This window comes from Argiope bruennichi, chromosome 5 (genome assembly GCF_947563725.1).
Source record: "Argiope bruennichi chromosome 5, qqArgBrue1.1, whole genome shotgun sequence".
In the NCBI taxonomy this organism is placed as follows: domain Eukaryota; kingdom Metazoa; phylum Arthropoda; class Arachnida; order Araneae; family Araneidae; genus Argiope; species Argiope bruennichi.
In genome coordinates, this window is record NC_079155.1 from 6960367 (window position 1) to 6973449 (window position 13083).

A 13083-nucleotide genomic window follows, 5' to 3' on the forward strand; every position below is an offset into this window, starting at 1 on the left:
CCAAACATTTTTCAAAGGCGGTTATTATCAAATCAAAATTAAAGCAATATATCCCTTACATTTGCTTAATAACTAAGAATCCTAAAGAAAGCATCTACTGTGAAATATTATTAAGTAAAAATTACTACAATAAAAAATTCAAATAAAACATCGACAAACAATCCCAATACTTTATTTTATTTAATTTTCCATTATAATTTCATAAACACAGTGTATATTATTTAATAATAATATACTTTTAAATGTCATATATCCTACTGTCATATACAGAGAAGTGAAGCAATGCAATATGTACATTAGCAGTATTTAATACAACAGAAATAAATAAAAAGAAATTAATAAAGTCAAAAATGCATCCAAGTAGATAGAATCCACTGGAAATGTAAGAAGTCAAGCTAAATTATGGGATCCAATTTAGAAACCGTTAAAACTGGAAGGGAGCCAATTGATTTGACCATAAATAAAACCTGATTGTGCAGTTCTGTTTCAATGCTATTCTAGTGTATCGCATTTCTCGAAAATAAATAGTTTGAATTTCTTTAAAAGATTCAGAACTAATCATTAAAGATGTAGCTATTTTTCATCAAATAGTATGTAAAAAAAATTATTTTGTCTGTTTGTGTGGCAATTTTGGAAAGTTTTTCTCAGGAAATTTTGTTTTATAAGTGATAAATAATAAAATTATATAAATATGATTATTTTTACATGCAAAAGAAAATAATATTCATGTGTTTCTTTGAACTTCAAGCGCATTTTTCCCTTTTACAATTTTAGGTATGAATAAATAGATAAAAAGAATGTACTGAATAACATGTGGTTTGATTTGGTTGGGATATTAATAAAGCCAAATTGTTGATGGTCTTTAGTAGATTATTAGGCATATTTTTATCACACAATAGTTAATTGAAAACAATGACAAAAAAAATTTAAGCCTTAGTATGTAATAAGAAATATAATAAAAAATTCAGTTTGTAAATATATTAGTAATTAATCCCTCTGTTGCAGATTATGGAATTTTAATGCATTCGCTCTTATCAATTATCATTCATTGATTTTTTTTTTTAAATTTTCCATTTTTGAAATTTTTACTAGGTACCAGATATCATGTAAAAGTTGAAATCATGGAAGTACAAAAACAGATTATTGATCTTTAAACAGGCCCGTAAATGTCGCTAATCAATAAGACACATGTAACAAATTTATATAGTTAATCACATAAAATTATCTTTCCAGCTGATTTTCACCATATTGTAGGATTAATTGTCTTTCATCAGATAGCTTATAACGCACAGGAATTCGATTTGATTTATAAAAAAAATCATTCAATGAAGAGTACTATTATGATTATGAATATATGTACACAAATGTTTACACAAATAATCTCATGCTCTGAAAGGAAAAAAGAAAACACAGATGTAAAATGATATTTTAAACCTACATTAACAAAAGTGGATTTATGCAGACAAGTGTAAAATATAACACCTGATATCGTAAATATATTAGATTAATGCTTTCTACTACTTCATGAACTGTATGGAGAGAGGCAGATGCAAAAAAAATTAAATAAAAATAAAACATAAATTTTAAACGTTTTGACATTATTCAATAGGTAAAATAACTAAAGATAACATTTTAATGCCTGGTTAATAATATTATGGAAAAAAGAAATTTTCGGTAATAATGATTGATGAATGGGTAAGAATATCTTTACTATAGTATCCTGTTTAAATAGAATTTAGTAATTTCAGATAAATTACTTAATTAACTTTGAAACAAGTATTCAAATATAACATCAAAATAAAGATTTTTAAATAGTTAGTTTGCTTTTTTTTCTTTTCACCTCGCGTTTGACTTATTTAAAAATGTACTGAATATGAAGTTTTTCAGAAAAAATATTCAAGTTAACTAATTTTGATTATTTGATCAAGTTTATTATTTAAGATATTTTGATTTAAATTCTTCTGAAAAATTTAAATTAAATTCAGTTAAAATGAAACTTAAACCAATTATAAAAGTTATGATATTTTTAAATTAAATTCTTATAAAAAATAATAAAATGAGGGAAAATTTTATTTCCACATAATGCATTTATCTTACATAAAAAAATATTGAAAGAAATATATCTAAAGATTTGTTAATATTATTCTTAACAAATAAATTACTTACATCTGATAATTTTTAAAAAAACTCATCGAACAAAAATTAACTATAATTTATAATTTAGTTTCTCAATCCAACATTACAATTTTTTAATCAACTATTTTCCTGTGGTATTATGTATGGAAAATATTATAATTAGCAAAATAATTGCGACAATTTTAAACTATTATAGGATGTGGAAGTTTCAAACTTATATATTAGTATTTTCCAAGAAATAATCAGAAATTCTTATTTAGTTGAAATCTAAATGTTGCTGACAGTTCATTCCTTCGTATAGCATCTCACCATTTCTAGCCTAATCTTTGTAGCACCATTTTTCAACCTAAATGTCTTTCTGAAACTCTACCTCACATGTCAAGCTCTTACTTCTAGGCAAGGATTAGCAGAATTTGACTTATCTAGACTGGAATGCCTTCATAATCTAAGAATGAGTGCACTAATCTTTTCAATCTCACTTTTAGCATTCATAAAATAATTCCTTTCGCTCATTCTTAAGTTTACTTTCATATTCTTACTTATGTACAGTTACTTAGTATGCTCGCAAACAACATTTAGTTAGAATTACGTTATAATTGGTTAAGATAAACAAATTTAAAAAAGATGCAAATTTTTGTAAGTTAATGTGATTTTGAGAATAAATTTTGTTCACTTCCATTTCTAAATATCATTTAGATATATTGATTATTTATTATAAATCATCTGGCCGAATACAATGAATTATATATAGTTTCTCTAAACTATCGACACATTGGAGAAGTATTACATTTTTGTTTTAAATATTTTCTATTAATATTGAGATTTAAATAATTTTGTTTAATATTTTAGGCAACATTAATTGCTCAAAATTAAATATTTGACCAAAAAAATTTACAAGTTTCTTAAAATTATGGGAAACAATAGTTTAATTAGGTTATTGTAGCTAATGTACTTTTTGAAGGCAAATAAAAGTAGGAGTAAATTTTGAAGAATCAAGAATGTAAAGGAACTCTTTTTTATATGTTAAGAAAATGGTTTTCATTTTATTATTTATCCTGAAAGATTTAAAATTTTATTGTTATATTTAAGTGGTTTGCTATGGATCCTACATCGAATTTTAGTCATTCCGAATTAATTTATACGGCCATATAATAATAATTATAAACACTATCACTTTTTAATGGTTTATATCAATTTGAGTATATTTGTCATTTAATTTCATTTCAATAATTAAAATGTAAATTTAGTTTAAGTTATTAAAGTTGCTAAATATATTATTTTATTTCATTTCAATTATGATCACATGACACTACTCATATGCTTTTTTTAAATTTTTTCGCACAGATTTTAAAAAAAGGAAGATGGCATAAAATTTATCATTAAGCAAAAACTTTCCATATACTGAATGTAAAATATATGTATGTATATAGATAACTGCAATAGAATTATAAATGAAAAGCAACTTCTTCTCATCAATATGATTCAATAAATAATAGAACTAAAAATATGATTTACTGCTGAAGTTCATAGGGATCGGTATAAAACTGGATATATCTTGATTCTGTGCACAAAGTTGAGTACGTTAAGTCGGTTTTTAAAATGGGAGTATGTTTCCTCTTAACTCACGTACACAGTTTTTTTTTATTCGTTTCATAACTTAGCTATCTTAACTTGAAACAAGTCATGTAGGCAGTCTTCAGTTCATAAAGCTGCACAGCTTCGGCGCTTAGATGAATTCATTGTGTTTTTTTTTCAAAGTTCATCTTTTCCACATGTTGCACATTTTTTGATTAAATGCACACAGTGTTGGATTGAATCAAAATTTATAGTTTTTTAGATTTCATATCTAACATAAATACTAAATCATTTTTCTCTTATTTGTGGAACAATTCTTAAGAGTAAAAATCATGCAGGTCTTGCACATTTATACATTATATAACACATGACACTGAAGATTCCGAACGACACGAAAGAAATTATAGAGTGGCAAATTGTTTCATTTCGCCAAATGGCTTGTAGAGGTCACTCATGATTTATATATTTATAAATAGTATTTTCCTTCACGAGAGATAGTACGAACAGTTCACGAAGCCAGCATCCACGGGGATAAACTATGAAACATGCTGGCTTGCATGATTTAGAATAAGATTGAAAGTGAAAGAAAGATCCTGATGCAAAATGCGGATTGATTTGCTTATCAAGGATTTTCATAGGGTCTGTCTTAACAAATCAAGTAGCCAGTTTTAGCTCGCTATTTAGTTATTAAAGTTTCTGTCCCAATCTTGATTTAATTGCCTGATCGTCCTTCAATGATGATTGGAGCCGAAAGCTCAGTAGTACCGTAAACGGTCCACAGATGGCTCTGTCACCTTGAAACGATGGCTGTAAGTAGAAGGAAGAGCAGGATCGAGAAGTTTGGACTGGACGATGAAGACGTGGAGATATTGGCATCGTGTTGAATTGCAGCGGGTCTTTCTCCTAATAAAAATGTGAGAAAATAGTTTAAATCATCAGATTAAATAAAATAGGTTTAATAAAATTCTATTTTTTAAGTGAAAAATTTAAATGCAAAAACAATTTCCCGATTAAGATGAAGTTTTATACACAAATAACCATAAAAAAATCATTGAGGTATTTCTAACAATATTCTTCTTAACCTGAGAATTGTTTTGAAATTTGTTTTCTATAAATCGCATTTATACTCAACAGAAAGTACTTTTAATCAGTTCTAAGCTAATGATATAAATAAAAAATATATATTATTTTAGGATTAAATTCATTTAAGAAATCATTAGAAACAGAGAAATAGGAAAATTCAGTATCCAACTGTATTTAATTAATGTGCAGGATTAATTAAAATATTTACAATTAACAAATAAAAAATGCTCTTATACATTCAAAATATATATTATTAAACTATTATACGATCTTCTTTAAAAGTATAAATATTCTTTAATAAGCTGTTTTTTATTTTATTTCTGAGTACGGAACTATAATTCAGTTCAAAGCAATCATAACGGAAAAAATTAGCAACTGACAGGATTTATAGAGTTTCTTTTGTAGAAGCTTTAGTATAAAATCTTTGATGAAAAAATCTTTAAAATGTTAATAATAAAAAAAAGGTAAAAATAAACTTTAAAAACTTAATAAAAATCCGAAAATTTATTACAAATCCATTGTTTGTTAATTAAAATAAAAAATGATTTCTTCAGAATTTATAAAAGCAAATTAATTTTTTAAATCATAAAAAAGCAAAATGCAAAATAGAAACCATTTATCAAAATAATTAATGCTCTTCTAAATGATACATTTTACTTATTTTTTGAAGATTCATAAAACCTTGTTCTGAGGATAAAAATGAATTGATTAAAATATTAGTACTATAAAAAAGAAGATGCAACCTATTCGAAACTTATATATATTTAATGACCTCAGTGATTTATTGCTCAAATGAATCTCAAAGAAGAGCACTTGAAAAGTTTCAGGATGATTAATCTGTTTTATATTAATATACTTCACACAAACTTTAAAAAGGGATTACATAAAAATTCAGTACTCTTGCTTCTTAATAAATTTAAGCATTTAAATTCTTTAGAAAAGTATGTTTTATGTTAATGAATCCAGTTCTTTGATTAAATATTCCTATGTATTTGAATAAGATAACGTCTATTATAAGTAAAATTCTTAATACCATGCATAAAATTTAATTGAAGGATATAATTTTAATCAATATTGTAATAGTAAACATTCTGGTTATAATTATTTTTCATCAGGGAAATAATTTCGAAACATGCAATTTATAATACTTTATTTTAACATCAACTTATTTAAAATTATTGAAAAGTTTATAAAGCAATACTATTTAAAGAAGTGAAATGCTAAGTTCATTGATTGAAATAATGAAAGTAGCATTTCACTTTCATATGCACGGTTCCCGAAATCATATGCAGCGTGTAATTTATTAAATACTTAATATTATTGACATACTCGAATAAGTTATAAAAATCTATTTATAAGTTAGAAAAAAATCAACCTATAAGCCTATATAAAATTATATTTATAAATTATATAAAAAAAAAATCTGGTTCACAACATTTTAAGAAACTTATACTTACTGCTGATGCTTTAAAATGCTATATAATAAACAGCAACATTCAGCAAAACGGAAAAGGGAAGTTAGTTGTACAATGAACACAGAAGAGAAAAAGAATTTAGTTGCACAAAGAGAACACAGAAGAAAAAAAGAAGTTAGTGGCACAAAACACACAGTCACAAAAGAAAAAGAAGTTAGTAAACCGGACAAGTACCATAAGTACCGTTTAAGACGTAAACAGGAATACTGGTTGCTTGCGTATTGGAAGGACAGCACGTATAGTTTCCGGAATCTTCTGCCGTCGCATCTTTTATAAACAATCTACTTGTTGTAGAATCTTCGGAGCTTTTATACATGGTGATCTCTCCACGGGCTGAGTCGTAGTTGATCATTCGGTCGTCATGGTACCAGAAGACGAAAACTGGAGGCTCTGGACTCTGAGTGATGACACAAGTCAGATTGATTGAACTCCCTGTTTTCAGAAAAAGCGGGTGAGGTCCTAGGATGCTGGCCTTGGCAACTAAAATGCACACAAAAGTCATTAGTATCCTTTGTATCCACATATATAGCATAAATTGATTAGTTTTAATTATGAAACTACTATCACAGTATATTCTTTTCAATGACATTTGATTTGTCTTTCTTTTATTTATGTTCCAAATCGCTTGCTTATTTTTAAAGTGTTTAAATTCATAGCTAGTTTACCCTAGTATTCACGTTTTACAATACTAGTAAAAATCATTTCCCGATCTGATGAATGGAAATATTTACTGAAGGTTAGATAGATGTAAATGTTTCAAAATTTTGTATTGCTTAATACTTCCAATCAATGGCAGTTTGATAGATCTTGAAAATTCAAAACGAAATTTGAGATAATCTTCAAACTCTGTTATTACCTACTTCTACAGTTTTTTTTTTTTTTTTTTGGATTAGGTGGAATAATATAATAGTGCCTTTTACTGCTCAGTCAGTTTTGAATGAAGTAGCATTCCCCAGAACTGGATGGGGCAGATTTAAGTGATAAATCTAGGAGCTTATCTTGCAGTTTCTAATCCATATAATTATGTCCTTTGCCATTATATGTCTATAAATATTTTTTTGTAATCCGACTTACCTGGCTTATTCAAGAAGAAAATCTGTATCTCCTGCTTTTTTTATTTTTCGAAGTAGAAGAAGGTACGTTTTATTATTTTTAGTCGATTAGTAAGCTCAATTGAAAGCAATATAGTTAAATCTAAGAGCTTCAAAAGAAATTTTCAGAGAAAAATTTGGAAACATAAAAAAACTTCAAACCAATGCCTTCAGCTTTAAATTTAATTGCCTTTTGCGATCGGATTGTTTGTTCAAAATAATGACTTTTTGGGTAAATCTGTTAATATGAATGGATTTTCAAAATTCTTCTTTGATGTGTGATAAGATTAAAAAAAACAACAACTTGATTTTAATTTAATCAATTTACTACAAAATACTGTGTAAGCAAACTAAAACATCAATAGACTACAAAGTGAAAAAGAAAATAAACATCCTTCTATGAAGTTTATGTCCAGAATAAGTAATTTTTTTAATCTTAATTTTAACATTAGTAAAAACACAAGATTAAATGTTTTGGAGAATTAGTTTGAATTTCATCCTAAAATTAAAAGTATTATTACAGATTGTGAATCAAATTAAATTTTTAGAAACTATTATACATAAAGAAAAAAATAATTGTATAGAAATAAAATTGAAATAATTAAAAAGGTAATTTTCTTTTCAGTTTTGAAATATTGCAACATGCAACTTTTCACAGATAATATTTTTGAAAGATATAAGCATCCATTTCTATAGGCAAGCCATAGCTTTTGCAGTGACTGCGGTGAAGCTGATTTTTCGCGCTCGATTAAACTTTCTACTCTGTTATTGTTATCAACACAGCTTTATAAGAAACTCTTTGAAAATTTCTAAGGGACGCTGCTCCCACAGTTACGTTTCATCAAATATTCGTAGTGTTTCTATAATCTAATATCAATTTATATGTTCTTACATGTGATTGAATGGAGATTTGGATGCATCCTTTTCCAGAGCTTTCCTTTTCGTTTCCAGGACATTCTTTTATCTTTTCCAGAAGATTTTATTTAATTTCTTAAGTGAAGTGTTTAATTAAAGACATCAGCAAAAAGTGCAATGAAAACGTTCTTACGGTGGTTTTTGAAACGTTCTTACGGTGGTTTTGTCTACATTTGATAGCACAAAAGGTAAAAAGAATGATTTCCGTGCCAAGCATTCTAGCATTATATAGAGAGAGGGAAAGAGGGGGATTTTAAAAATATATATACATTTACTATATTTGATTAATCACATTTTTAAAAAAAATTTATAAGGTTTTTTTAAAGATTTTTTTGTAATACAAAGATTTAAAGAATAATTGGAATGACAATCGTCGGTACTTTCAAGTAAAGTGAAGTTTTAAGGGCCATCATTAGTTATGAACCTATAGCTCTAGTAGGTCCATGAACTTTTGCCTATCTTTTTTGGAAGGTATAAAACTGATATATAACAATGCTTTAGTGTGAAGTCACACAAACTTCACACTACAGCATTGTTATACGTAACAAGAAAAAGAAAACTTGCTTATGTATGTGGCAGCTTCTCTTGCAAGTTCTCAAATTATCTTTCCCTCCCCCTCATTGAATATGTTCTGTAACATAAAAGGTAGATCAGAACAACAGCTCAATAAAAATTGCATATTTCTAGGAATACAAGAATACAAAACAAATAAGAATGGCATTGAATAACATAATTTGAAAATATCTATCAGTAATAATGAAACAATAAGCCGTAACAAAGATTAACCTGGACTTCTTTTCCCATGGACAAAACAAAATTTTTAAGGTCATTTTTACAAACTTATGCTTATCAAAGTTTCAAAACCCACAAAGAACAAGGCAATATGGAGTATAACGGAATTTCAGTATCAGTGAGCATGCTACAATGGAAACGTTGTCACATCGGTGTATGTTTGTTGTCAACACGACTTTATAAGGAAACTTATCGAAAATTCTTACAGAAGTTGTTAAAGCAGTTAGATTTCGCCAAATATTCACTGTAATATGTTGGCCTGTAGCATTTGGCATTTTTTTTAGCCATTCTATCTCTAGCGTAGTAGTTTAATGAATTTTTACCCACTTATTTGAAAAACTTATCTATATGTGTGCTTTGTAAATTATTGAACAATTGCTAAGAATAACTAATCGGATATTAAGGAACGGTGCACTTACCTACGATGCTGAGATTCACAAATAAACTAATTTTAGGATCCGAGCTAACTTGGCACTCGTACAGACCCTCATCCCACAGCTGGGCAAATTTGATTTTTAGTGTCCAGTCATTGTTCTTTTCTACGTGCACAGCTTCAAATCGATCATCAGTGGTGTAAGTGTCCAAACCGACAGTGAGGACATGGAAGTCCCTTCTTCTGATCCAGGACACCTGTGTAAAGAGACAACAATGTTTAATTAAATAAGACTATAAAAGTTAAATAAACCTATTAAAAATTAAAGAAAACAGTAAATATTGATCTAAATAGAATTTTTTTATTAAGCTTTATCCATGATGATAAACAGACACATATATTATGGTAACAACCCATATGAATCATAATACAGTATTTACAAGATATTGAGGATATCAAGAAGAAATTAAAATAAAAATTAATTTTGCGAATATTATGGTGATATTCTTTTTTGATTTTATAGCATGAATGTTTTTGTCTTAGTTCATCAGAAAAACATTTCAAACAATTTTCAACAAAACATAGAAATGGTGATCCTAATCACACCTGGTATACTTTATCTCGATGAATGTGAGGGGCATGGTCTCAAAATAACGGGGAAAAGTGTTTCGTTAATAGGCAAAAGAGAACTGGCACTCATACTTCACATCTGAAGCTGAAATTTGATTTATGTATTGTAAATGAGTGTAAGTCAGCCATCCGACTCTCCGACCCGCCACGAAGGCACACGGATTTAAACCATAAAAACTGAATGACCAGACCACCGCAACAGCAACATTGGCGGAAACTGTGGTTGAGTCCTAAGGGCCATCACCGGCCACAGTACAACCCTCCCCGAAGGAAGTACGTCCCGTCATCGATGGGAGGAGTCAGATCCCACACCTATTAGTGTACCCTCCAGGGTGCGAGATCCAACCACCATACAGGAAGCATCTCACCCTCGTTCTGAGGAGCCCCCCGAGGGTAATGAGGTAAATGAGGGTAAGTGACCTTCATAAAGGAATTTTGAAGATGCCTTACTCATTTGTATTCCGTTTAAAGAAAAACAATCGGAAAATATATGAGTATGAAAATGAATATTAGCCAACAATTCATTTGCTAAAGAACAAATCTGCTTTCTTAAACTGGTATCATTTAGCAGTTGTTGAATAATGCTGACTTAAGCACAAAAACTAATAATATCTGTGTTTGACTTATGATTCTGCACTTATGGTCTAGAACAAAGATGGGTCTGTGTGAAAATGAATCGAATATTAAAATTGTCCCTGTGTCATCATGGAAAGAAAACCAAGCAAAGTTTGTAATGAAATGAAACTTCACATCACATTTATTACATACAAAATCAGTGGAAATTTATGTAAACTTTGAATGCAAACCAGGTGTAGTAAAACTGGTATTTTCTCTTATACAAAGAAAAATATTGTTGTTTCAAAATAACAACTGTTCTCTTAAAATATTTTAAAATTAAATCACAAAAAAATTTGAATTTAATAAATTATTTTCAGAATTTTCTTGAGTTATAATAGTTGCATGCGTTATATTATATTTTATGTAATTTATTTTCATGGAATCATTTCATTCGCATAAGGGCAAAAACTTTTTTAGTTTCAAAATATTAAACAAGGAATATTTAAAATTTTATGAGCATATAATAAAGGTTGAATTTAAAAACATATTTATGGTCGAGTACATTATCTTATTTAAAGAAAGATTTAATAAAAGCACTGCTCCATAAATGTCAAACATTCTTTTATATTTGAAATGTCTTGTATGTGCTAAGTTTCTAAACATGTAAGTGCAAGTTAAATAATAAGCTTGCAGACACCAACATAAAATTTAGTTACACCAGAATGTTGTTAAAAATGCAGACAAAGTTACAGTTTCACATTATTTTCACTGGCTTGTAGAAATAATTCAGAGCGATGTAGTTAAAATATTAAAAACAAAAATAAAGAATCAGAAACGGGGAGAAAATAACTTCTCTCTAGAATGCAATCTTGAAATTGCAGAAATCTTTATTTTGTTTGCTTGACTGTTCAGCACAGCAAGCAATAAACTAAATGCAAGACTAAAAAATTCCTATCTTAGTAGAAAAATATATTCAGGCAAACCAAGCATGAAGATAGTGTTTCATTCTAAACATAAGTAATATTTACTGAAAAGATGTTTTTTTCAATTGCTTCGCAAATATTTGGTCGGGCTATTTTTACGTTCTGAGTAGTTTGCCCTAAACTATAGTATTAAAAGGGATTTTCTTTTCTATATTTATATTAGTGCATGGAATGATAGATTGTTTTTATCTCATTGTTTGTTTTTCTTCGGGGCTTTATAAGCTGAAGGTCCCTTGTGGTTATTAGCCAACATTTAGTTATTTTGATTTTTTTCTCTGAATTATTCGAAATCATCGACAACAGGTGTTAAAGAATTTCTCAGAATTTGCCAATCAGATGACATAAAACATTTAATACAAGCATGACTTGTTTTGAAATACAACTTAGTGCTTCCTCTTCTTTAATATATATATATTAAAGAAAGAATATTTTTGTCGTTCATATATATATATATACACATATATATATATATATATATATATATATATATATATATATATATATATATATATATATATATATATATATATATATATATATATATATATATATGAACGACAAAAATATTTGCAAATGTAAAGGATATGAATCCAATTTTCGACATCTCATATGTTTGTTTATTTTTCTTATTGCTTCCCCAAATCTTTTTCTCTAAAATCAGTCAAAGCTTAAAAATTTGTCGTTCATTTTACCAGAAAAACTCATAAGAACTCACGTATAAGTTTAATTTTTGTTAATGTAGCATACAAATAAATTTAACTTGCTGCCGTTAACTCTTTTATTTGTCTGTAACAAAACTGACGCCTATTTAACCGAATGATTTAACATAGGTTTTAACAACTGAAATGAAACAAAATCGTAAAATTATTAATAATCAAAATTACATGCATTTCATTACAATTTTCTTTAGTTTAATACACTTACAGTTTACGCTAAGTACTTTCAATTTTTTTTCTTTTCCTAAACAACATCAATAAGTAGTGTTAAAAATTGCAATATATATATATATATATATATATATATATATATATATATATATATATATATATATATATATATATATATATATATATATATATATATATATATATATATATATATTATAAAATTATTTTTAAACAAAAGAAATTTACCTCCTTTATATAATTAGCATGGCAATTAGTGGTAAATTTGGATCATTGTAATTTGTGAAAAAAAAAAAAAGGCAACAAAATGGTTTAAGCATAAAATGATCATTTTTTTTTGTTGAAAAATTGTCAATAATATAATCAGATAATATATACATATATATTGGTGGCGATTATATATATATATATATATATATATATAAATACTATATTTTTCAAAAAGATTTAGTAATCTGAAAATGTTTTCAAAAGTAGAAGATTTATGAAAATCAATTCGACAAAATCAGTTTTCCTTATTAATTTTCATGTTAGGAAATAATGTGTTGGGGTTTTTTTTTCTGAAAC

At 27.3% G+C, this 13083-nt stretch overlaps 1 protein-coding gene across 2 annotated transcripts in view; it reads right to left on the minus strand.

The window, feature by feature from the left end:
* Positions 1-3460: 3460 nt before the first annotated feature.
* LOC129969452 (opioid-binding protein/cell adhesion molecule homolog) overlaps positions 3461-13083 on the minus strand; it is a 562662-nt gene continuing 553039 nt past the window's right edge. Inside the window, exons 3-5 of one of the 2 annotated variants that reach the window (XM_056084026.1) lie at positions 9487-9697; positions 6453-6749; positions 3461-4614 (exon numbers count right to left, since the gene is read on the minus strand). In XM_056084026.1, coding sequence (XP_055940001.1) covers positions 4502-4614; positions 6453-6749; positions 9487-9697 — 621 coding nt within the window. In that variant the 3' untranslated portion in view covers positions 3461-4501. Of the gene's footprint in view, positions 4615-6443; positions 6750-9486; positions 9698-13083 lie in introns of both variants that reach the window. The other variant, XM_056084025.1, reaches the window with a different exon arrangement.